Source organism: Camelina sativa, chromosome 9, assembly GCF_030686135.1.
Source record: "Camelina sativa cultivar CO46 ecotype springtype chromosome 9, ASM3068613v1".
Taxonomy (NCBI): domain Eukaryota; kingdom Viridiplantae; phylum Streptophyta; class Magnoliopsida; order Brassicales; family Brassicaceae; genus Camelina; species Camelina sativa.
Window position 1 is genome coordinate 1,048,473 of NC_141888.1, and position 25,591 is coordinate 1,074,063.

At 38.5% G+C, this 25,591-nt stretch overlaps 1 protein-coding gene and 1 pseudogene across 1 annotated transcript; one reads left to right on the plus strand and one right to left on the minus strand.

Annotated features, from left to right (window-relative positions):
- The first annotated feature begins 3,072 nt into the window (after window positions 1-3,072).
- LOC147937547 (asparagine--tRNA ligase, cytoplasmic 1 pseudogene) lies at window positions 3,073-3,806 on the plus strand (annotated as a pseudogene).
- A 4,235-nt stretch (window positions 3,807-8,041) lies between these two features.
- Window positions 8,042-10,628, minus strand: LOC104710111 (protein RGF1 INDUCIBLE TRANSCRIPTION FACTOR 1-like). The gene is made up of 4 exons (XM_010426651.3): window positions 10,289-10,628; window positions 9,449-9,712; window positions 9,090-9,248; window positions 8,042-8,522 (listed from the first exon to the last, which is right to left on the minus strand). The coding sequence occupies exons 1-4, from the start codon at window positions 10,295-10,297 to the stop codon at window positions 8,286-8,288; spliced, it is 669 nt and encodes a 222-aa protein (XP_010424953.1). The 5' UTR covers window positions 10,298-10,628; the 3' UTR covers window positions 8,042-8,285.
- Window positions 10,629-25,591: the final 14,963 nt, after the last annotated feature.

The window sequence follows — 25,591 nt, forward strand, 5'->3', positions numbered from 1 at the left end:
GGATATTTATTGGTATTGTTATTCTGCTGTTGGTTGTGATTGTGGTTAGGTGGCTAGTGGGTATGGGACCACTAGTTGTAGTTTATTTATATATTTATTATTTATTATTTATTATTAAAAAAAAAGAAGGTCGGTCCTTTCAATGACTTTTCGAGATACATGTGGACAATGCTATTGAAGGAGAAAAGCGAGGCTTTCGATCGGTTTAAAAGGTTTAAAGAAGGAATTGAGAAGCAGACAGGATTGTCTATCAAAACCTTTCGCACCGATAGGGGAGGAGAGTTTACCTCGCTTGAGTTTAACCGGTTATGTGAAGGAAGTGGCGTCTCTAGACATCTAACTGCACCATATACTCCTCAACAGAATGGTGTAGTTGAAAGAAGAAACCGCACATTAATGGAGATGACAAGAAGCTTGCTTAAGGCTATGAAACTGCCGAATGAACTATGGGGAGAGGCCGTACGTCATTCAACATATCTGATTAATCGAGTTCCTACCAAAGCTTTAGTGGGTAAGACTCCATATGAAAGTTTCACGAAGAGAAAGCCTAACATCAAGCATCTACGAGTGTTTGGCTGTGTTGCTTATGCTAAGATCATTGGACCACATCTTAGAAGTTGGATGATAGGTCGAGAACTTTGATCAATCTAGGGACAGAACCAGGTTCGAAAGCTTATAGGCTATATGATCCAGTTACAAGAAAGGTGTTTGTAAGCAGAGATGTTGTGTTTGATGAGACAAAAGTTTGGGATTGGTCGGCTGTAGAAAACCAAGCCAATGGAGAACTAGGAAGGTTTAAATTATCTCATGGTGGGTTTGTAGAAGAAGGAAACGAATTTGAGAACAGTCAAGATGACAATGTTGAGCATCAAGAACCGGATCAAGAACCTGCAAACCAAGAAGAAGAGATAGAAGATGAACAAAATGAAGAAAACGTGGATAAAGAAGGCGAAAAGCAGCAAGTTGTCACCAGATATGGACGTGTTATCAACAAACCTTGATACCTCAATGATTATGTTTTACTAGCTGAACTAGAGAGTGAACGACTTCTACTTAGCATAGATGGTGAACCAGAGTCTGTTTCTGAAGCATTAAGTTTACAAGAATGTGTTAAAGCGATGAAGGCTGAGCTGGAGTCTATCGCTAGAAATAAAATGTGGGAGCTAGTTGAGAAGCTGGATGGTGTTAAACCAATAGGGTTGAAGTGGGTGTATAAAATCAAGAAGAAAGCGGATGGATCATTGAACAAGTTCAAAGCAAGACTTGTGGCAAAAGGTTATGTACAACAATAAGGAGTGGACTTTGAAGAAGCGTTTGCACCTGTAGCTCGAATGGAAACTATTCGACTACTCATTGCTATCGCAGCTTTGAAGGGATAGGAGATACATCACCTTGATGTGAAAACCGCATTCTTGAATGGTGACTTAAACGAGTTGGTTTATGTGTGCCAACCCGAAGGCTTTGTTAAGAGAGGACAAGAGGATCGATTGTACAGACTACATAAGGCGTTGTATGGTCTACGTCAAGCTCCAAGAGTTTGGAATGTGAAGCTTGATCATGTTCTGACGAAGATGAATTTTAAAAGATGCATAAAGGAGCCTACCGTGTATCTCAAGAGTGACAAGAAAGACAGACTGGTAGTGGCAATCTACGTTGATGACTTGTTTGTGACAGGAACTTCACAAAGAATCATTGATCAGTTCAAAAGGGATATGTCAAGAGAGTTTGAGATGTCAGACCTCGGAAAATTGACATATTATCTTGGTATTGAAGTAGTACAAGGAGCAGATGGGATAAGAATAAAACAAGAAGGTTATGCTCAAGGTATTCCTATCGACACTAAGATGGATCCGTGTAACTCAGCGCACATACCAATGGAGCCTGGTATGGAGATATCAAAGGCTGAGAAACAACCTGAAATTGATGCTACAAGATATAGAAGAAGGATTGGATGTTTAAGGTATCTGCTTCACACACGACCCAACTTGGTGTTTGCAGTAGGAGTCTTAAGTCGGTAATGCAGAGTCCAAGAGAGGTACACGGACAAGCTCTTAAACACTTGTTAAGGTACGTGAAAGGAACCACCAACTTAGGCTTGTTTTACAAGCGTGATGGGTTGAGTAACATTGTTGGATACAGCGACAGCAGTTACAAAGCTGATATCGATGATGGAAGATGTACGGGAGGTCATGTGTTCTATCTTGGTTCATCATTAATCACTTGGACCTCACAGAAACAACACACAGTGGCGATGTCATCATGTGAAGCGGAATTTATGGCAGCTACAGAAGCGGCAAAGCAAGCAATATGGTTGAAGGAGTTGCTAAGAGAAATACTTAGTCTAGATGAGAAGATCTTACTAAGGATTGACAAAAACTCAGCCATATCTCTAAGTAAGAATCCAGTGTTTCATGGAAGGAGTAAGCACATACTCACAAAGTATCATTTCATTCGTGAGAGTGTGGAGAATGATCAGATAGAAGTGGAGCATGTTCCTGGTGAGGAACAGAAGGCGGACATCCTTACTAAGCCACTGGCGAGAATAAAGTTCAGAGAAATGAGGAATTTGATTGGAGTACAAGAGATCGAAGCACCTGGAGTTCAAGTTGGAATTAAGGGGGAGAATGTTGGATAATTGCAACTTGTGGAAGAAACTATCTCCTAGGAAGTTGCCAGAAGAGATAGAATAGGAAAAAGGAAAAGTTCCTAAGATTAATAAATTGTAATATGTTAATTCTAATAGGTTTAGGAAAAGTTAAAACCTATAAATATAAGAGTCTATGGAGAGGTGTTCCATAAGACTTGAGAGAGAGATTTAGTTTTTGAGAAAGTTTTCTAAATCAATAATATAAGAGAGGTGTTCTTATTCTTCAATTTCTTTGTTCTTAGAAGCAAGAGATCACTGAAGAAAAGGAGGAGACTTTAGCTAAGGTTGAAGAGAGGTCAATGCTTAAGTCTGGAGGATTAAAATTTTATTATTCCCAAGATTTCTTTGGTCGGCAGGCTTTCTTGACAGTTTCTGGTCAGCTACACGCGGAAACCTATGCTTGCAGTATGGAAGATGTGTATACCTTTGGCCCCATATTCAGGGCAGAGAAGTCTCACACCACAAGGCATCTTGCTGAGTTCTGGATGGTTGAGGTTGAATTAGTTTTTGCCTGTGTAGAGGAGGCTATGAACTGCACAGAGGCACTTGTCAAAGACATGTGCAATTCGTTGCTTGATAAGAGTGGTGATGACATGCAACTTATGGCCAACAATGTCGACGAAGACTGCATTATAAGGCTAGAATCGGTTGCCTCTACTAACAAGTTTGATCAAGTAACATACACGGAAGCGATAGCCTTACTTGAGGAAGTTGTGGCTCAAGTAATGAAGTTTGAGAACCAAGTGAAGTGGGGAATCGACTTAGCATCTGAGCATGAGAGATACTTGACAGAGGTCTTGTTTCATCAAAACCCTCTTATTGTCTATAACTACCCGAATGAGATCAAAGCTTTCTACATGAGGCTCAACGATGATGGAAAGACAGTGGCTGCATTTGATGTCCTCATTCCAAAGGTTGGAGAACTCATTGGTGGAAGCCAAAGGGAAGAACGGGTGGAGGTCCTCATGGAAAGAAGGGAGAAGATGGGTCTACCGCTCGAGCAATACAAGTGGTACATTGACTTGAGACGTCATGGAACAGTGAAGCATTCTGGATTCAGACTCGGCTTGGAGCGTATGCTTCTCTTCGCTACAGGAATGGACAATATTAGAGACGTTATTCCCTTCCCTCGCTATCCTGGAAGAGCTCAGGTTTGATAGGAGGCGTATGTCAACCAGTCGAACCAAGAGTGTACCAAATCGCAAATACGTGACGTGACAAGATCGGTTTTATTGAATTGTTTCAGCTTATTAAGAAGACTTGGTCTGTATCTTTTTCAGTTTTTTTTTGTTAGCTGGTCTGGTCTTGGATTTTTTTAACTTTGGTTTATCTGTATATATGAATCTTGTTTTATGCAGTAAAAAAAAATGTTGATTGTGACACTGATATCGATTATGGCTTTCACTCCTATATATGCAGGTACAAATAAATATTTCATTCGATTCTTATCAAAAAATTTCATCGTTTGGTCTAGGCCTGGGCATTTGGGTGTTTGGGTCGGGTTCAGGTTCGGGTAATTCGGGTTCGGGTTTTTTGGGTTTACTAATATAGGATCCGAACAGGTGTTTATATAATTTCGGGTCAGGTTCATGTTCGGTTCCTATCGGGTTTGGGTTATTTGGGTACTGACTTTAAGAAACCTGTAATGTATCCAAATTATATTCGGTTATGGATAGTACCTACTCGAACATATCCAAAGTACCCACAAAAACCTGAAATGTACCCACAAAACCTGAAAAACCTGAAATATAATTGTACAACAGTTGTATAATCTAACAAATTCAACAAGAAACAATGAACTAAACCTTAAACAACTGAAACTGAGCATACCATGAAATCTTAAACAAATGAAACTGAGCATACCATGTCTCGCAAATCAATTCACAAGGATTCGAAGAGGGAGATTAAGGCAAACGGTTTTATGAAATCAAATCATATGTGATGGTATAATATCATGTATAATTGTTCTCGGGTATAAACAGGTATCTTCGGTTCCTCGGGTTCGGTTCGGGTAATACCCGATACCCGTGGTTATTTGAAAACAAAAACCTATTGGTTATTTAGACAGAAATAGTTTGGGTCGGGTTCGGGTATTTTTAGGTCGGGTTCGGATTGGTTCCTCGGGTTCGGTTTATTTGCCCAGGCCTAGTTTGGTCTATTTGGTATCTCTATTAATTTGTCTTGGAATAAATTGTACGCTTTAGTGGCTGAATTAGTCTTTTTTGGAACTGGATTTCAATTTTAAAATCCTTTAACAAGAAGTTTGTCTTAGTGATTGAAGATATGATCATTGTCATACAAGTTCTTTTAGTGGAGATTTGGCTGTGTGACAACTAAGAGGGCTGTTACCTAGAACGAACAAATCGTAATGATATCGGCCTTGCCTTTTGCAATCACTAATGTGTTCCGAATGTTAACGCTAGATAGGATGCCGACATTATCTATTTATAATTGAGTTCTATTTAATCCAAAAAGAAATCTTAAGATCAACATTGTGCATAATTGTGACTAGCTCACTCGTTCTACATGCAATGGTTCAAAGAACTGTGTAGAGATCCATTATGTTATGTTAAATGTATGTTCAAAGAAGCAATTATAAAACGATATGACATTAAATATTTCAAAGACATATATGTATAAACAACTCTGGACTGTTGACTGCAACTGCAAGACTTTGAGTTCACGACGACTGTCTATCATTATAAAAGAGATCTTGACAACGATTGAAACTATTTTCTTACATCACGGTAGATAGCTTTACCCTTGCACCACAATAAATGGACTTCCGATAAACTTATCTCTCTATGAATTTACAATAATTTACGTATTCTACGACTAGAATTCTAAACCTTATGAGAAAACACTAGTTATAACCTTTGTTCACTATTTTTTATATATTCTTTTGACATTTAACATTGCTAACCACTAATTTGGGACGACAGCTTATATACACACGTATAGTTACATTTTATTGAGCGTTTTATCTAGTTTTTATACGAAATTATTTAGAATATTTTAATTTTTTGTCTCGAATGAAATTTGTTTTGGATCCGCCTTCGATAGAATAGTGAGAATATTTTTAGAGAGATGTGAGATTACATGACATGTGGAACATGCATAAGATTGAGATTAAAGAAGCACATGCATTATTCTCTACTGCTCAAATCTCTCGTCTCCTTCTTCAGTTAAATCTGTCATATCCTCTCCAATTGGCTCACAACATTCCTCTTTTATTCTTTACTTTTTGTCTGCCATAATCATACCCATTTAATTGTTTTTTTTTTTGCATTACTTTTACTTCTATTTTGATATTCTAATTTTCGAAAGTGGATTTTGCTGCCAAAAACATTATGACCATCATTCTTCTTTTTTCTATCATTAATTTTTTTTTTTTTTTTTGAGAATAAGGCGAGTCAATAATTAACAATAACAGTGATCCAACCATAAGACGAGGAAAATATTTTTATTTTGTTGAGTTGGTTTAGAATATTGTTGTAGTTTTGATTTTGTTTAGTCTTATTTTTGTTCGAGACAAAGATCGCGACAAAGGTCTTTGGCCCAATAAACGCGCCATGTTGTTGACTAGTGAGCCCCAGGTGGTCAATTTTTTTTTTTTTTTTTTCTTTATTTGTTTTCTAAAGTTTTTTGTTATTTCTAACTGACATAATAAGAAAATTTATAATTCAATAAACTTTTAGGAGTTTCACAAAAATGAAACTAGTATATATATTCAAATTTCAACTTACAGTATATATAAAATTTCATCTATCAACTTAGAGAGTTTAAGTTTTGTAATTTATATTTATTATGTTGCCCTTAAATTTTAGATATTTTATAAATTGTAGCATGCCAAAAAATATTTGAGTTAAATCAATATTATGTATCACAATCGTGCTTCCTCTTTTTGTCATTCGGTTCTGTATATCTCTTTAGTTATGAATTATTAGCATTACTATATACTATATTATATAATAAAGAGAAGAAATGATAATGATGGGTAATACTATTTTAATTTAGAAAGAAAGTTGTCTGATATAATCATATAACAACAAGTTGCCGTAGACCCATTTTATCAATGATCAATATTTGTTATACATCTTCGTAAGCTTGCATATACCACCAATGAATTTGTAAATACTTTCTCTTATCTATTTGATAGACAGGGAACCGTGTCTAGAGATATAGAGGCTGGAGGCTGTACTAAAAATATGTCTTCAAAAAAACTAATTTCGTTATCTTACAAACAAATACTAAAGTATTACAAGTCTAGAATTTTAAACTGATTCTAATCTATAATAACTATCGGTGTATCATTTATAAATTTTAAATAATGTTTTGTTTATTATGAAAGAATAATAATACTAGATGAAACCATTTATAGTGAATTGTATACTTACCAATTGATTATGCATTTGTTTTATTAGTTTTTAATTTTTTATATAATAAAAACAGAAGAACCAAAATGTAAGACTTAAATTACATATATTCCAATTAAGAAGAGGTGAAGAGATTAGTGTGTAGTCATCCTAATTTATCTTCCATATTTTTTGTTTAGCTACCATTTTGCAAATCTTCATTAAGTCTCTCTACTCTTATAAAATTAAAAATATGCATCTGACTGCATTTATGTTTCTTACAAAAATATAAAGTCGGAGGCGAATGTTTCATTTTAATACACATAGGCACGGCTTTGGATAGACACGATTACGACTCTTCAATCGTTTTCCTACCCAAAAAACGGACTCTTAGATACAAAAAAAAAAAAAGAACTTTAAACTTGCAAAAATAAAATATTATGTGATTTGGGTAGTTATAAGTTTGCGCCATCAAAATCGTTGAACACTTCAAATAAGATTTTTGGAGATGTTAGATTTTTTTGTTTTATTATTTTGGGGTGATATTTTTCTATATATTGGAACAAAATAATGATTATGCGCCAAGAGTTTCCAACTTTCATCGTGCTCAGTTATTTGTAAATGATAGACAATATACGTATGTAACACCTTTGTGGACGGTGGTTGACTGGTTGTGGATGATGGCTGACTATTAATCTATTATATACATAGTAGGCGATGTGGACATTAAGACAAGTTAAAACGGTCGTAAAAATGTGTCTTGAGTATTTGATGCATCAAAATCTGTTTAATTTTGTGAATGTGTATCGGAAGAACTATTATGTGCAACTTTCATAGTTTTTATGTTGGTGCTATAAAATGACAAATCCGTAGAAAATTGTATGACTCAAGAGTCTCTACGAGGAATGGATTCCAGCATACATATTTGTCATCAGAACCTGTATCTATCAATTTATCCCCCCAAAAAGTGTTAAGAATATTGCATATTATATTCACTTTTTCTTATTTTATGTTAGTTAAATTTGTGGGTTCCAGTGAATCAACACAATCTCATGAACACCAAAACTTTTTGGGCCCATATCTCTCTTTTCTCCATGATGAATAATAAAATAAATCCCTCATACACCATTACACATCACTATTATTATTTTTCTTTGATCTCCTCACTATTTTTTCTCTTTAAAAACTTATTAGCTTTTAAACATAATATTGATACCCGATATTCAAATATAAAATACACAAAATGTATAGTTTTGATGAAAAAAAATCCATTAAAAACAAAGTCAATAGAGAGGAGATCTTCGAGAAATTCCTTTTCTCTTGAGTATCCTCATGAGTGGTCTCAATGAAAAATTACTCAATAAAACTTCAGAATCTTCGGAAACATCAGTGAGGGACGATGATGCGCACGATTTTTTTTCTTCTATGCTTCCTTCTTGATTAGAGTTTTCCTTCTCCAAAACACCTTGTTCCAGTCTTGGAGAAAAACAAAATTTATGCTTTTTTGAAGGAGCTGAAATCTGCAACAATAAAAAAAAGTATTAAAGCATTCTCTAAACTCAAAACAAAAACAAAAATTCCTGTATTCGATTTCAAACGATATAATGCCAAATGTAACGTTTTAAAGCGTGCTTGACGTTTGTTACAACTCACATAATAGATAAATTTCAAAACTAATTTTACTAATAAATGATACTTGTTAATGTAGGTTACGTGTCAAAACAGTTTAAAAGTGTCAATAAAATTATTTCAAAAATATAGTATATATTAAAATAAAACACTTCATAATAAACATTTAGCATCTTCCAACTTGAAATAAATGACTACATATATTAAAATGTAGTACTGGTGAAGATGTGTACAAATCAAATCATGCATAGTTCTCCTATATGTTATGTCAACAATGTATGACTCCTTCATCTACTAAAGGCTAACTTTTTCTAGTATTTCAAGACCACTGTAAAACATTGTTTACCTTTCATAGATAACAGTTCCAATGTATAATAATAAAAAATTAGAGAAATATATAGATAACTACCAAATATTTTGGGGAATATAAACTGAAAAAAAAAGAGAGCATAATTTACCTTGCAGGAGATAGAGCAAAATCGATTAGGACGATCTTGAATATATCTTTTACAAGTCACACATGATGCTCCATTCTTGGATTTTGTAGAAGGTCTTGCATCTTTTGCTTGTGGCCTTGAATTCAAATGTATTGCCTTTTCTCCATTTATTTTATATGTCTTTTCCCATACAAAAAAATTTATTGTCATTCAATGCCATAAACCAGAAAAAGAAAAGCAATATTTTTAAAAAATAATTAGGAATTTATGGACTCTAAAACAAGAATTAAAGACTCAGCTGGCATCAAATGATTTTTTTTTTTTGAAAAATAATAATTATTGAAAATGATTTCTTAGATAAATAAAAAATTAAAAGAAACCTGAATCTCGGAACAGTCGAAGTAGTGTTGGATATCGAGGAGACGAAGAACATCTTGATAAACGTATTTGCAGATCTGAAGACGACGATGGAGGACATGAGCAGCTTCTGTACTACAACAATGTCTACAGATTTCGACATTACAGTCAATGCAAAACACATTCTTCTCGTTCTTTCTAAGATACTTATGATTCATACATATCCCAAAGAACTCTGAGTTCAGTAGTGTATCAATCCAATCTTCATCACTTCTTCTCTTCTCACCCTACAACAATCATTATTATTGAAAATTTATACTTGCAAAAATTTAATAGAGATTTGTAATGAATTCATCATCATACATGAGTTATATGAAGAAATGAAACAAAAAAAAAAAAAACATGAATTAAAAGGAATATAATCCGAAAAAAAAAAATCTGTAGAAATTTGAAACTTTATTGACTTTTATTTGTAGGTTTTATATAGGAAATGAAGAAAATTTGAATTACTTATTTAAAACTAATATTACTTTTTTGAAAGATTATGAATCTGCAGAAATTTGACTCTTTATATCAAAATTTATAATGAATTTATATATGTGTTCTATGTAGAAATCATAAATTTGTATTTTAAAAGGATAAATTCTTCTGAAATTTTCTTGTTTCTTATAAATTTTGGTTGAAACCAAAAACTTTAATCTAATGGATATTTTTGCAATTTTACATTAAAAAAAAAAAGACACAAACTGCAGAAATTATTAAACTTATCTGAATTTTATGATAAAACTGATATGAACAAATTAAAAACAGGGGATACATACACATGAAATATATCAGAAACCATATAAAAGAAAGGATTGTACCAGATTCATTTGGCTATGAGAAACCGAGTTCCTTTGATCGATCAGATGAGCAGATTTCAAATTTCTCTGATCAAAATCATCAAAAAAATCAGAAAATGTATTTAGGGTTCTTGGGAGAGAAGAAGAAGAAGGCGAAAAGCAAAAAGAAGAAGAGAAGAAGAGATTGTGTAGTGTGTGAATAAATAGTAGAACAAGGCAAATGAAATAAAATAAAATAAACGATATTAGGAATGTATCAATTAATTGTATATCATGTTTTGTGAGGAATAATAAATTAAAAAAGGAAAACAAATAGCAATTTTTGTTAAATAGTAAAAATAAAATAAGGGAAAAATCAAAAGTCCACAGAGTCAACAATAACTGTGGCTCTTTTATACCTAAAATGGACTTCGCAGGCGGGAATATGAAACATGTGTGACTCTCTATTATTATCTCTTTAACTTTTTCTTATAACCTTCGATTTTTTTTTCATTTTTATTGTTTTTTTCTAGATAAATAAATAAATATACAACTATGTAGCTATGTTTTTGATACAAATGATATCCACTAATGAGGTCATTAATATGAAATTATTATTATAATAATTTAATTTGGAGTGGACATATAATTTGACTTTGAGGTGCTAAAAGGTAGTCTTTACAATTTTTAGATGGTGCGATAAAGGTAAGCAAAGCTTCCTATATTTACTCCGAAATTTCCAAGGAAACTAGCTTCTCATTTTTAGAATTATATCATAATATCATAAGCCTAATTCAAACCCAGCACATACACTATGCTTAATTAAGTGATTGGTGAAATTATTACTTTATGTCCCGCATAGAAAATTGGAATTTAAAAAGATTGGTAAAATTTGTTGCAGATTTAGTTAAAACAATAGGATTTGCTAAGATATCCTAAGAAATATATTATTGTTTGTATAGGAGAATGCTGAATTGAAGTCAATGATACAGATTACAGAGTATATATACAGCTAAATAGTAGGGTTTAGCTTAATACTAATTGCAAGTATATCCTCATTATATACATATCATAATACCCCTCAAAATGGAGGGAGAATCTTCACTCCAATCTTGTATAACAAGTCTTCAAACTGTGGTCTTGGCAACAACTTTGTGAGAGCATCGGCGGGAGGGAGAATCTTCACTCCAATCTTGTATAACAAGTCTTCAAACTGTGGTCTTGGCAACAACTTTGTGAGAGCATCGGCGAGCTGGTCCTTGGTGGAAATGTGTGTGACAATAACACACCTGATTGTATAAACTCACGAACGAAGTGGTAGTCGAGAGCCATATACTTCATCTTCGAGTGGAAAACCGGATTTGCACAGATATACGTTGCACCGACATTGTCACAGTAAAGAACCAGCGCTACCGGTAACTAAACACCCAATTCAGTCAACAAGGAACAGATCCAGCGGAGTTCAAAGATTGTATTGGCTACATCCCGATATTTCGCTTCGGTGGACGAACGAGAAACACTTCATTGTTTCTTTGAAGACCAGGAAATGGGACGACCGCCAAAGTAGATGATACAGGCATTGCTCGACGTGTATGTGTTCTTATCACGGCCCCAGTCTGCGTCCGAGAATGCATGAATCGTTAGTGGATCATCAGCTTTAAGAAAAATTCCATGTGACCTCATTCCAGCTAGATAACGCAAGACATGCTTAGCAGCCTGCCAATTCTTGTCTGTCAGCTGATGCATGAACTGTGATAACTTGTTGACAGCAAAGGCGATATCAGGGGGTGTGAAGGAAAGATATTGAAGACTTTTGATCACAACGCGGGATTCCTTGGGATCAGGAAGCGGTGAACCAGACTCAAGAGTGATATTAGGCGATGACGCCATAGGAGTGAAAACAGGCTTCACATTAATCATACCGGTCTTGAGCAGAAGATCCGTGATGTACTTGCGTTGTATCAAGTGTAAGCCTCGCGGAGAACGGGTGGCTTCAATCCCCAAAAATTATTGTAGCGGACCAAGATCCTTCAGCGAGAACCGAGTTGAAAGTACAACATTGAAGGCTTTGACCAATGCAGGATCTCCGAAAATGTTTATATCATCCACATAGACCAAGACATAGATGAAGTCGGAGCGGCACTGATTTATGAATAGCGATGTATCTGCAAGAGAATTCTTAAAACCAGTCTGTAAAAGAAAAATTTTTAGTTCCTGGTACTACGTTCTCGCTGCTTGTTTGAGACCGTAGAGTGCTTTGTTTAGACGACAAAACATTGTGAGGATGATTTTTGTCAACAAAGCCGGGGGACTGCGTGACATAGACCTCATCCGTAAAGGTACCCTGCAAAAATGCTTTATTGATGTCAACTTGATAGATATGCCAGTTTTTCTTCACCGCAATTTCAAGGACAATCTGAACCGTTATTGATTTTATAACCGGATTGAAGGTTTCTGAACTGTTGTTGATTTTATAACCGGATTGAAGGTCATGCCTTTTTTAAAAAAACGAATACTAAACACACATAAATAATAAAGGTATTTTTCATAATCAAGGACAAAGATAGCATTTATATATTATAAAACTATAAATAAAAGACGACAATAACAAATAAAGAAATAGGCCTACTCTTTTAAGATCGATTGCCAAGAGCTTATTTAGATGACAGTTATTTCTAAGTGGTCTGTTTTTACTGCAGTCTTGCTAAAAAAATACGATCACGAGGTTCTATCTTTATTTCTTTACCCGTATAAGCTCTTTTACACTAGGCTAGTTCTCCCTAAGAGAAACCGTTTCTTTATGGTAAAAAAACAAATAAAAAAATAAAATTAAAATTCTAAAGAAATAAAATTAAAATTCTAATCTTAGGGAAATATTTCTATAGTATTTTTTCCTATTCGAGGTAATACGTACAGCCCACACATGAATTATACATAAAAATGGGATGGGGAAACTCTGATCTCATCAACTCTTCTCATCCAACGCATAGATAAACAAGTTTGAAATAGGATATCTTCCATTTGTGACCAAGACAATATTCTTTATATTGTTAGGCTAATTCTATGTTAAGAACTTTCAAATGCTGCATTTGATGTAAAAAATATTTTGGATAAATTTTACATTTTATTTGAAAAAAGACTAGATTAGGACTCGTGCTAGAGCACGAGTTGAAATTCCTTTTATTTATACTGTAATTTTTATATAAAATATAATTTATGTGATTGTTTTTAAAAATTGTTGTGAATAAAACATTATGCAATAAAATCATATGCTAAATATGAGGACTTGATTTTGTTGCTAGTATAATCGAAAATTACTCTTAATCCGTGGAAAAATGATTAATTTTTGAGATTTTTTTGCCAATATATGATTAATTAAATATTTTAGATTTTATTTTATTTTTTTGGAATATTTTTTTAAGAGGATTTGAAATATGGTTACAACTCATATAACCTATACCTATCCAATCAGATAATTAATCTTATAACTCATATTATATAGTTTACAAAAAAAAATTGTGTACTTTCGTTTTATCATATAGGAGATATATTATACATAAAAGTAGTATTGAACGTTATACTGATTTTTATGTTTTAACGTTTTGGAGACGTGATTTCACCGAATATTCTATTAATTATATGGTCCAAAGCCACATCGTAAATTGGAGTGTGACAAGAACTCTTTAACGCGTTTTCAAATGTGAGAATAGTCTAGAAAAAACAATGGTACACAAAGCAACAATGGTGAATGAGCGATGGCATGAATATGATCATCCTCTTATTGCTCAACTATATAGCCATGTAATCCTCTTACTGCTCAAACTATATAACCATGAGTCATTACAGCCATAAACAAGACATAGAAACTAGTTTAGAGAACTGTCAACTGTGTGACATAATGGCTCTGATACTGTGTGTGTATGAGTACATGAGGAAGGTTTTCTATATCATTTAGAGAACTTTCATCATGTTATGACTCATGATTGTATAATTTAAACCAAGAGAAATCAATCTCAACCATAAACAATAATCTCATGTGGCTCTGATACTGTGTGAGTATAATTTAAACTAAGAGGAATCAATCTCATTACAAGCTTTAATTTATTGGATAGAAAATGAGATTGAAAATAAGTTAATATTTTTTTTTATGATGAGCTTTATTAAGGTGCAAAAAACTAAAAGATATGAATTCTTGTATAGAACAGTAAACATGATTCGATTGATATTTCATATAAGATATCATACAATCTTTGCAAAACCTTTTTAAACCGGTAGAATCATGATACTAGTACCAAATATTTTCCAATAAATATTAAACATGTATGCTACATAACGATCTTAAAAAGAAATATCTAGGAGGAATCCCAAAATGTCCATTTTGTCAATACTAATTTTCAAAAATGCTCCCTCTCTAAAATCTTATCAAAAATGTCTCTAAAAAATGATTTGAATACGTATACGACTTTATAAAAGTATACAAAAATTATATCTATATGTAAAATCTTCTGAATTTATAAATACTTTATAAATACCTTACAAATACCTTGTAAACTCTTATAGAATCTTTGTAAGACCTTATATATATCTTGCAAAACGTTTTTTTTACATTTTCTTGTAGAGTTTTAGGCTGAGAAGAGAGAAGAGACCAGGCAGAGACAAGGAGATAGTTCGGAGGAGTTTGATTTTGAGGAGTATGCATGCTCTCAAAAGCAACCAGTAGGAGTGAGGGAAGCTCACAAGAGAATTGGCTGGCTGAAGAAAATGACCAAGTTTGATATGAGCACCGGATCGGACATCCGACCAGGAACACTCGCACAAGACCCGGACACCATTGGAACACTCGGACCACCCGCAGGACAACTCCGGACCAGCATGCCTAGGATAACTCCCGGTGCAACCACTCGATCGAAGAGCTCGGCCAGAACATCCAAGCACAAGATTAACCACTTCGTCCAAGCTTTCGTCCAAGAAGACCAAGAGATCGACTCGGACAAGGCAACCATCAGCGAGACCGTCCGTACAGCCTTCGTCCTTAGTCAAGGATGAGGGCGCCAAGACGTCAGGATCATGACTCATACTCTTTTCCCTTACTTCGGGTTTTTCCCATGAGGTTTACAGGAGAAGGTTTTAACGAGGCGACGAGTCCTGACGCACAACGCCGCGTTTTGAAGCCAGTGACGCGGTTCCCGCGTTCAGCCTAAGGACGTGGCCTATTTTGTCTTTTTCTTTAAGCTTTGCGTTTTGAACCTTTTCTAGATCCTTCCCTTGTGAACGTTGGAATAGTGTGACGTGTTCACCGTCTGTGGAGACGCGTCAAGGGCTACGTGTGCGGTCCATTATGAGTCCGCGTGCCCTAGTTCCCTTTAAACCCTTACGCTATTTAAGCGTCCAACGCCACTAGCTTAGGGGCAGACTTGAATAAAATATAACTTTTCCCAAAGAGAGATTCTTTGTGTTCTTGTCTCCCCTCTCTTTCACGCATCTTAGTCCGGGACTGGCTTGAAAGAAACCCTAGAAAGACCGATCCGGGATCGATCTCTCTAGACGGCGTACGACGCTTTCCACCGCTCGTGTACACCGCCGTTCGAACCATATCGTCTCTATCGCACCGCGGTCAAACCGATCGTTGGTTGTGTTTCCCTTTCACCCCCATCTCTTCCTAGTCAACCGAGGTCGAGTTTCTTACTCGGTTCGCTAGCCATCGTTCGTCCCCGACCGTCCGTCCGTAGTGTCCGTCCATCCGTGCGACTCGGCAGACGACCGCGTCCGGTGTTCACATCAGCTGGTATCAGAGCTCTAAAAGCTCCTGACTCAAAGGTTGTGTCTTTCTAACCCAGAAACTCCTTCCTTTGTTTAAAGCTTCGATCTTTAGCCTTTGTCTTAGTCTAGATCGCTTAATCTTGTTTCCGCTTGCTGAGTTAGTCTTTAGTTTTATTTTGGTGTTTGTGTTGTGTTATTAGACGTGTGCTTAGGTTGTTTCGTGTTCTTCCTGTTCTTCTTTTTGTTCGTCGTTGTTCTTGTCTAGGACTCCTTAGATCCATAAAGTAGCGCGTTTGCTTTTGGGTTTGTGTTGTGGTCCCAAAAAGTTTTGCTTTTTGTGCGTGAGTTTGCTTTTAGGCGCGTGTAGGTTTCTTTTTGTTTAGTCATAGGTTGTATAGCTTTGCTGTCTTCAATCATTGACTGTCCCAAATAAATATCTCATCCGCCAGTTTTAGACGCATTATACTCACGAATATTCGTTTTGGTTTGGACGAGGTACGTGACTCTTTCGGCCAGCGCATCGCGTACGGACGAAGTCCACGTCATCGTTTGAGAATCATCTCCCGACCGTGATATCTACCGTTCTTGACCCGAAGTCTGTCCGAGATATCAACCGTTCGAGTTTCCTGTCAATCCCTCGGCTCCAAGTACCGTATCTCCGTCAATCCGTACGACCACCATCCGTACCACGGACGCTATGGCTGCACAACAACAACCGGAGATTCCATTACCCCCGCCGGAGATCGGTGCCACCTTAACGGCTCTTCGTAACGGCATAGAACATCTAGCCGAACGTTTAGCCCGACTTGAACTTGCCAATCCTCCGAGAGAAGATCCGCCGCCCGTGCGACGACGTAGGCAAGAACCAGAACCGAGTGACCAGTCCGACGACGAGTATGAACCGCGTCTAAGACAACGATACCGACGCGATGACCGGTACGAACCAGGGCACAAGTTGTCACCTCCGACCTTTGCCGGCAAGTCCGACCCCGAAGCGTACCTCGATTGGGAAAGCCGGATGGACCACATCTACTCGTGCTACAACTATCCAGAGTTACGCAAAGTTTCTTACGCCGTGGCCCAACTCACCGACCATGCACTCACATGGTGGGATCGTTTGGTCGCTGATGAGCGTCGCAATCATGACCGACCGATCACCACTTGGGAAGTCATGAAAACCGTCATGAGACGTCGTTATGTTCCACCACTTTACCATCGCGAGCTCCAAAAGAGATTTAGGAGACTCACGCAAGGTTCGCGATCCGTGGAGGAATATTACGAGGAGTTCGAGCACCTAAGCAACCGACTCCAAGTAGAAGACTCCGAGGAGTCTCTCATGGCTCAGTTCCTTGATGGATTACAGGACCGGATTGCGCGTAAGGTCGAACGCCAACCATACCAGGGGTTCAAAGAGCTGCTGCACTTAGCAGTGCAAATCGAAGCCCAAGTCAAGAAGAAGATCGCCACCACAAGCCGGACCAGAGCCCAAGGTGTTCCCAACTGGTCGCCAAGCGCATCACCGTCCAACCGGCCACAAGAGAAGTCCCAAACGGCCGTCGTCGACTCGCGATTCAAGTCAAGAGAAACCACCAAGGACAGCCGACAAGATCCTCGCAAGACAACCAGCGACGCGCGCAGTCGGGACATCATCTGTTTCAAATGCCAAGGCCGAGGCCATTATGCCCGCGACTGAATGCCCGCACCATGATCATTACCGAGTCTGGAGAACTCGAGTCCGAAGGAGAAAGGTCCGAGGCAAATGACCAAGACAATGCGGACTTGGAGGAAGCCGTAGCTGAGCCCGAAGTTGGAGAGCTGTTGATGATCCGAAGAATCCTCAATGCCAGCCAAGAGCCGGACGACTCCAACCAACGAGACAACATCTTCCATACGCGATGCACGGTAAGCGGGAAGGTGTGTGGCTTGATCATTGATGGAGGCTCTTGCACGAATGTAGCGAGCTCCTACATGGTCAAGAAACTTTCCTTGCCCACCACATGCCATCCCAAGCCCTATAAGCTGAAGTGGTTAGACGATAAGACCGTGATACGCGTAAAGGACCAAGTCCTCGTCCCATTTAGTGTCGGACCGTACAAGGACCAAGTCCTATGTGATGTAGTACCGATGCAAGCTAGTCACCTCCTACTGGGGAGACCATGGCAGTTTGATAAGGGAACGTCACATTGCAGACGCACCAACCAGTATACGTTTGTACACGATAACAAACGTATCAGTTTAAAGCCTTTAACACCGACGCAAGTCCGCGAAATGCAATCCAAGCTGTCTAAGGATTCGGACTCTAAAATGAACTTCCTGATCCAGTCAAGTGACGTTAGAAAGTCCCTTAAGGACTCCAACCAAGTGTTATTGATGGTTTTTAGAGATTTGTTGGTTGAAGGAACAGGAGACTTGGGGGATACACTCCCGGACGATATCAAGGACGTGCTTAAGCGATACTCAGACGTGTTCCCAGATGAATTGCCCGAAGGTCTACCACCTCTTCGAGGAATCGAGCATCAGATCGACTTGCTTCCTGGAGCCCAACTGCCGAACCGTCCCGCATACCGAGTAAACCCGGAGGAGGCTAAGGAACTGGAGCGGCAAGTATCCGAGCTCATGTCGCAAGGATATGTCCGAGAGAGTCTTAGCCCCTGCGCCGTCCCTGTCCTACTTGTTCCGAAGAAAGACGGATCTTGGCGCATGTGTGTCGATTGCCGGGCCGTAAACAACATCACGATCAAGTACCGGCATCTGATTCCGCGTCTTGACGACATGTTAGACGAGCTCAGCGGATCAACCATCTTCTCTAAGATCGACCTCAAAAGTGGATACCATCAAGTGAGGATGAAAGAAGGAGATGAATGGAAGACCGCGTTCAAAACCAAGCAAGGTTTGTACGAATGGTTGGTTATGCCATTCGGTCTATCTAATGCACCTTCGACTTTTATGCGTCTAATGAACCATGTGCTTAGAGCTTTTATCAACAAGTTCGTTGTGGTCTATTTCGATGATATCCTCGTTTATAGCTCTTGCCTATCTGACCATGTCGAGCATTTGGAACTTGTTTTAAACACTCTCCGCGAAGAGCAATTGTACGCTAACTTGAAAAAGTGCGTCTTTGCTGCTAATGAACTTGTCTTCTTAGGTTTTGTTGTCAGTGAACAGGGGCTTAAGGTGGACGGCGAGAAGGTCCGAGCCATAGAGGAATGGCCAACACCTACCAGCGTCTCCCAAGTCCGATCGTTCCACGGGCTAGCCAGTTTCTACCGATGGTTCGTGAGAGACTTTAGCACGGTCGCCGCACCCCTTACCGCGGTGATCAAGAAGAATCAGGAGTTCAAGTGGGGAGCCGAACAAGAACGATCCTTCCTGGAACTCAAGAAGCATCTCACTCAAGCTCCTCTCCTTGTCTTGCCCGACTTAAACAAGACCTTCGAGGTGGAATGCGACGCATCCGGCGTCGGCATCGGAGCCGTTCTCACGCAAGGCGGCAAACCGGTGGCCTATTTCAGCGAGAAGCTCAGCGGGGCCACTCTTAATTATCCCACTTATGACAAAGAGCTATACGCGTTGGTCCGAGCCATGGAGACTTGGCAGCACTACTTGTTAGCTCGGGAGTGCGTAATCCACACGGACCACGAGACTTTGAAGTATTTGCGCGGCCAAACGAATCTCAAGAAGAGGCATGCGAAATGGCTGGAGTTCATCGAATCCTTTCCATACGTTATCAAGTATAAGAAAGGAAAGGAGAACGTTGTCGCTGATGCCCTATCCCGAAGACACGCCTTAATCACCACCATGGACGCCAAGGTTTTGGGGTTCGAGAGCATCAAGGATGCGTACGCAAAAGACGCTGAGTTTGGGGAATGTTTCAAGAATTTCGGTAAAGGCAATTATGCGGAGTTCTATGTGTATGAGGGCTACTTATTCAGAGGTCGGCGCCTTTGCATCCCAGCCGGCTCTATCCGCGACCTATTAATCCGAGAAGCGCATAGTGGAGGTCTGACCGGACATTTTGGCGTGGCTAAAACTTTAACCATGCTTCAAGAACACTTCTTCTGGCCAAAGATGCGGAGCATGGTCGAGAAGCATTGCGGCCAGTGTGTGGTGTGTCGAGCCTCAAAGTCAACCACTCATCCCCACGGACTCTACACACCGCTACCAGTCTCGACAGGTCCTTGGGTCGACTTGTCCATGGACTTTGTCCTCGGACTACCGCCTATACATCGGAATGATACTATTTTTGTGGTGGTCGATCATTTTTCCAAGATGGCGCACTTCATCCCATGCCATAAGAGCAACGACGCAGTGCGCTTAGCCAATCTGTTCTTTAGCCATGTAGTCCGTCTTCATGGCCTTCCGCGGACGATCATCTCGGACCGGGAACCGAGATTCCTTGGTCACTTCTGGCGTACCTTGTGGAAAAAGCTGGGCACGAAGTTACTCTATTCCACTGTCGCGCATCCTCAGACCGACGGACAGACCGAAGTCGTCAACCGGACACTTGGCGCATTACTCCGAACGGCCATTGCAAGCAACAAAGGAACCTGGTTAGAATGCATTCCTCTCATCGAGTTTGCCTACAACCAAGCGGTTCACTCGGCCACCAAGAAGTCACCATTCGAAGTCGCCTACGGATTTAAACCTTTAACACCGATGGACTTGCTACCATTGCCACCGGACGAGACCGTTTGTCAAAATGGAGCCACTAAGGCCGAAATGGTTAAGCGTTTGCACGAAGAGGTCCGAGCCAACATCGAGAGGAAAAACGAGCAATACGCACGCTTTGCCAACAAGGGCTGAAAGCCAATGCTCTTTCAACCTGGCGATTGGGTCTGGTTGCACCTACGGCCGGAGCGGTTCACGCAAAAACGGAAAGACAAACTAAGCCCCCGAGGCGACGGACCATTCCGGATCGTCGAGAAGATCAACGACAATGCCTACCGCCTCGAGCTGCCCGGTGAGTACAATACGTCCACATCGTTTAACGTTGCTGATCTTGTTCCGTTTGATGCAGGTGATGACGAAGATGTTTTGGGGACAAAACCTTCGCAAGGGGGAGGGAATGATATGAGCACCGGATCGGACATCCGACCAGGAACACTCGCACAAGACCCGGACACCATTGGAACACTCGGACCACCCGCAGGACAACTCCGGACCAGCATGCCTAGGATAACTCCCGATGCAACCACTCGATCGAAGAGCTCGGCCAGAACATCCAAGCACAAGATTAACCACTTCGTCCAAGCTTTCGTCCAAGAAGACCAAGAGATCGACTCGGACAAGGCAACCATCAGCGAGACCGTCCGTACAGCCTTCGTCCTTAGCCAAGGATGAGGGCGCCAAGACGTCAGGATCATGACTCATACTCTTTTCCCTTACTTCGGGTTTTTCCCATGAGGTTTACCGGAGAAGGTTTTAACGAGGCGACGAGTCCTGACGCACAACGCCGCGTTTTGAAGCCAGTGACGCGGTTCCCGCGTTCAGCCTAAGGACGTGGCCTATTTTGTCTTTTTCTTTAAGCTTTGCGTTTTGAACCTTTTCTAGATCCTTCCCTTGTGAACGTTGGAATAGTGTGACGTGTTCACCGTCTATGGAGACGCGTCAAGGGCTACGTGTGCGGTCCATTATGAGTCCGCGTGCCCTAGTTCCCTTTAAACCCTTACGCTATTTAAGCGTCCAACGCCACTAGCTTAGGGGCAGACTTGAATAAAATATAACTTTTCCCAAAGAGAGATTCTTTGTGTTCTTGTCTCCCCTCTCTTTCACGCATCTTAGTCCGGGACTGGGCTTGAAAGAAACCCTAGAAAGACCGATCCGGGATCGATCTCTCTAGACGGCGTACGACGCTTTCCACCGCTCGTGTACACCGCCGTTCGAACCATATCGTCTCTATCGCACCGCGGTCAAACCGATTGTTGGTTGTGTTTCCCTTTCACCCCCATCTCTTCCTAGTCAACCGAGGTCGAGTTTCTTACTCGGTTCGCTAGCCATCGTTCGTCCCCGACCGTCCGTCCGTAGTGTCCGTCCGTCCGTGCGACTCGGCAGACGACCGCGTCCGGCGTTCACATCAAAGTTCCTGGTGAAAAAGGTGAAGGATCTTGCCGGTTCAGTGAAGGTAATGGGAGGTCAGATCAAGGAGTTGCAAGACAAGGCAAGCTGTGCCTCAGCTCCTACCTCGGCACAAGCACCTACATGGATGGGGAGAAACGGACCACTAGGAGGAACTCGAGGACTGCCACCTCTGGAACCTCAAAGAGCATCATCATACGAGCCCCAAGCTGAGGAGGATATCACCCGAACAGAAGCATCGAGGAAAAGCCACTCTGACGCTTACCCGACACTCAATCCGATGGGGTACACGATGCACTATCCGATGCACCCATCGAGCACCCAATCGAGTGATTATGCTAGAATTTTTCCTCCACCGTACCAGATGCAATACACGATGCCGTACACGATGCACCCTGCGAGTGGATACACCGGTGATCATTCTGGGCCTCTTCCACCATTTCCATCCTACTACCCGATGCCCTACCCGATGAGCTACGCGATCCCACCCTCGATCAACACCTCGGATGCTGGTCCAAGCAAGTCGTCTGTACGCATATCTGAGCTCTCTGACGAGCAAACACCGGCACCTGCTGAAGCCGGAGATGACCCTGGCTATACGTTGGCAAGCATGGAGGCTGCTGCAACCTCCTTCTTCACCAACCCATGAGGTACCAATTTCATCCAACACTTGTATATAACATTGCATTTAGTTTCATCTTATTTTGTGTGCTTCTTGGATTCTTTTCCAACTTTTATTTACACAGGGACTGTGTAATTTAAGTTTGGGGGAGGGTCCTAGAATGTATTTAACATTGTGTTTTATTTTCTTATTTTTATTATTTCAAATTTTTGCATGGTAGTTTTATTCATTTGAGTTTGCATCTATGTGCATTAAAAAACCCAAAAAAATTGAAAAAATTCGAAAAGAAAAAAAAAATAATAATAAAAGAGTGTTCATGTAGTTGCATTTACATATTAGGATTGAGTCTAGTTTGTTTCATATAGGATTGTTGCATATGCATCTTAGGGGACAAGGATTAAAACCACCTTGTTTAAAATCAAACCTTAGGATTGAAGCTATAGCCCTTAATCACAGTTCATTGTTGCTAGATCAGTCTTTGGAAAAAAATGAAAAATCTTTTCTTAGACCCTTTGTGTCGATTGAATGCTTCCTCCACTTGCTTGAACATTAGAACATCTCTATATTATTGGATTTAATTTGAACTTTAATTTTCTTGCTTATGGAACTTGAATACTTGCTCATGGTAACTCTAAACTCGGGTTAGCACTCCACTTTCTACCAATCTTTTCGTTGAGTGAGGCCTTTTTCATTGTGCTATAGGTTGTGAAACCTTGAGAGTATTGAGAACGACAAAGAACTGCCTCTTGATTTAGCTAAGTTAGATTTGAACTAGCTAATAGATTCGGTTTTGAAAGATAGGTGGTTAGAATGTTTATTTGGGGATGGGTTGTGGAATATAAAAAAAAAAAGAGAAAAGTCCCTAAGGTTAGAATTAATTAGCTCTAAGTCTCTAAGTTAAAAAAAAAAAAAAAAAAAAAAAAAAAAAAAAAAAAAAAAAAAAATTCTTGCTATAGTCTCCTAGAAAGAAAGAAAAAAAATATATATGTATATTAGGAGTTTAGCAAAGAAACAAAAAAAAAAAAAAAATAAAAAATAAAATAAGAGAGATTAAGAGGTAGAATTTTAAAGTCTAAAAGTCTAAACCTTAGGGAGTAAAAAAAAAAAGAGTTAAAATCAAGGGTGTGGGTAGTTAAATTCTAGGAGGTGTAAAAAAAAAATTCATTATGAATGTATGAGAAAAGGGTAGATCATCAAGAGTTAAGCTTTGTATGCCCAAATTGTTCTCAGTCTTAGATAGTTTTCACGACTGTCTAGCATTCCACTTTTTGAGAGAAACCACCTAAAGAATTTGTTTGAAACCACCTTATCAAAAAGCCTTACCCTTGAAACCGATTGAGCTTGATTCACCTTCCATTTGCAAGAATTTGCCAAACACTTAATTGAATGTGAAAGAGATGTTCCTTATCTTTACTTGGAGGTTGAGCTAGATCGATACATGGCAATAAGCATAGAAAAATATTTGTAAGTATGTTGAATGATCTTAGCACCATTAAACTATCTTTAAGTACTATAGCTTGCATCCTTCGGTTAGCATCTTAAGGTTATGAGTCCCCACTTTCAAACTGTACCTTCTTACTTACTTGCTAGAGGACTAGCAAGATTTAAGTTTGGGTGTCTGATAACACTCTAATTTACATGTTTTTAGCATCCCTTTTTGTCCATATTTTGCATTGTTCATACCTCTAACTTAGCATTTTTAGACCATTTACTGTAGGAATCAAGTTTTAGAGCATTTAGGATGTTGCATTTCTGCATTTGCATATATTGGATGAATACATGTGCTAAAGAGCCAAAAATGGGAGAAAACAAGGACAACTCGAGTATGTACCCGAAAGAGCCATCGAGCTACAAGAACAAGTCTGAACCCCAACACTTTGTTCGAATCTTATAAATACTTATAAATACTTATAAATACTTTGTTCGAATCTTATAAATACTTATAAAATCTTATAAATACTTATAAATACTTTGTTCGAATCTCCATAGTTTTAATTACCATCCAAAAGTATCTTATAACTTTATCAAACTTAATAAACTATCCATATGTAATGAAAATATTTTTAAGACATTTTTTTTAAAAGCACTAGATATGATCTACGTAGTACAACACAGAGAAATATTTACGTAAGTTTGGTTTTATTAGTTACAAAATAATAGTATAAATTTATTTATTTTATATATTTTATAATGTTAGATATTTAGTTTCCTTAGTTTCATACGTCGATTTAGACACATAGTCAATACCACTATTTTGCTTTGGGTACATTATCAAATTCGGTAAAATCTATAAAAAAAACCCCCCAACAAAATATGTATTGTCCTGTGATTCAGTATTACAAATTGATGTGATCGTGTTTAGAACTTTAGAGATCTTAATATACCAAATTTACAATAGTGATTGGTGTTAATATTAACCTCATTGCAGTTATTGATATAACATGTTAGTATATATTAAATTTTTACACCAAATTTACAATTAGATTATATATATGTATTGTCAAAAAATTATTTATAGGTTAAAATTCTCTGTCTAAGATCAATACATTCTTTTATTCATAGTGTAAAGATTAACACACTCCAATAATCTTTAATTGTCCTACACCAATCTCAATTCAGTAAACTCATATTTATATTGATTCAAATATCTGAAAGATTTTGTTGGATTTGATGTTATTTGCTTCTTTATTTTGTATGAACCCAAAACCCTTTCGAAAACATTGGGCTCCATGTTGAATCTGGGCAATATATATTTGTAGAACCAAAAATAAGAAAAAGGAACAAGGTAAATTTGCTCTCTTTTTTTTTTTAATTGTCTTTGTAGATGTAGAATCTGTTAAATAATTTCATTAGTATTATTTTATTATTTTATAAATCAATATAAATTT

Coding starts and splice junctions, on each gene's coding strand:
- LOC104710111 (XM_010426651.3), bottom strand. Junction 9,249..9,448: donor TCGACTGTTCCGAGATTCAG/GTTTCTTTTAAT, acceptor GTATGGGAAAAG/ACATATAAAATAAATGGAGA. Junction 8,523..9,089: donor TTTGCTCTATCTCCTGCAAG/GTAAATTATGCT, acceptor TTATTGTTGCAG/ATTTCAGCTCCTTCAAAAAA.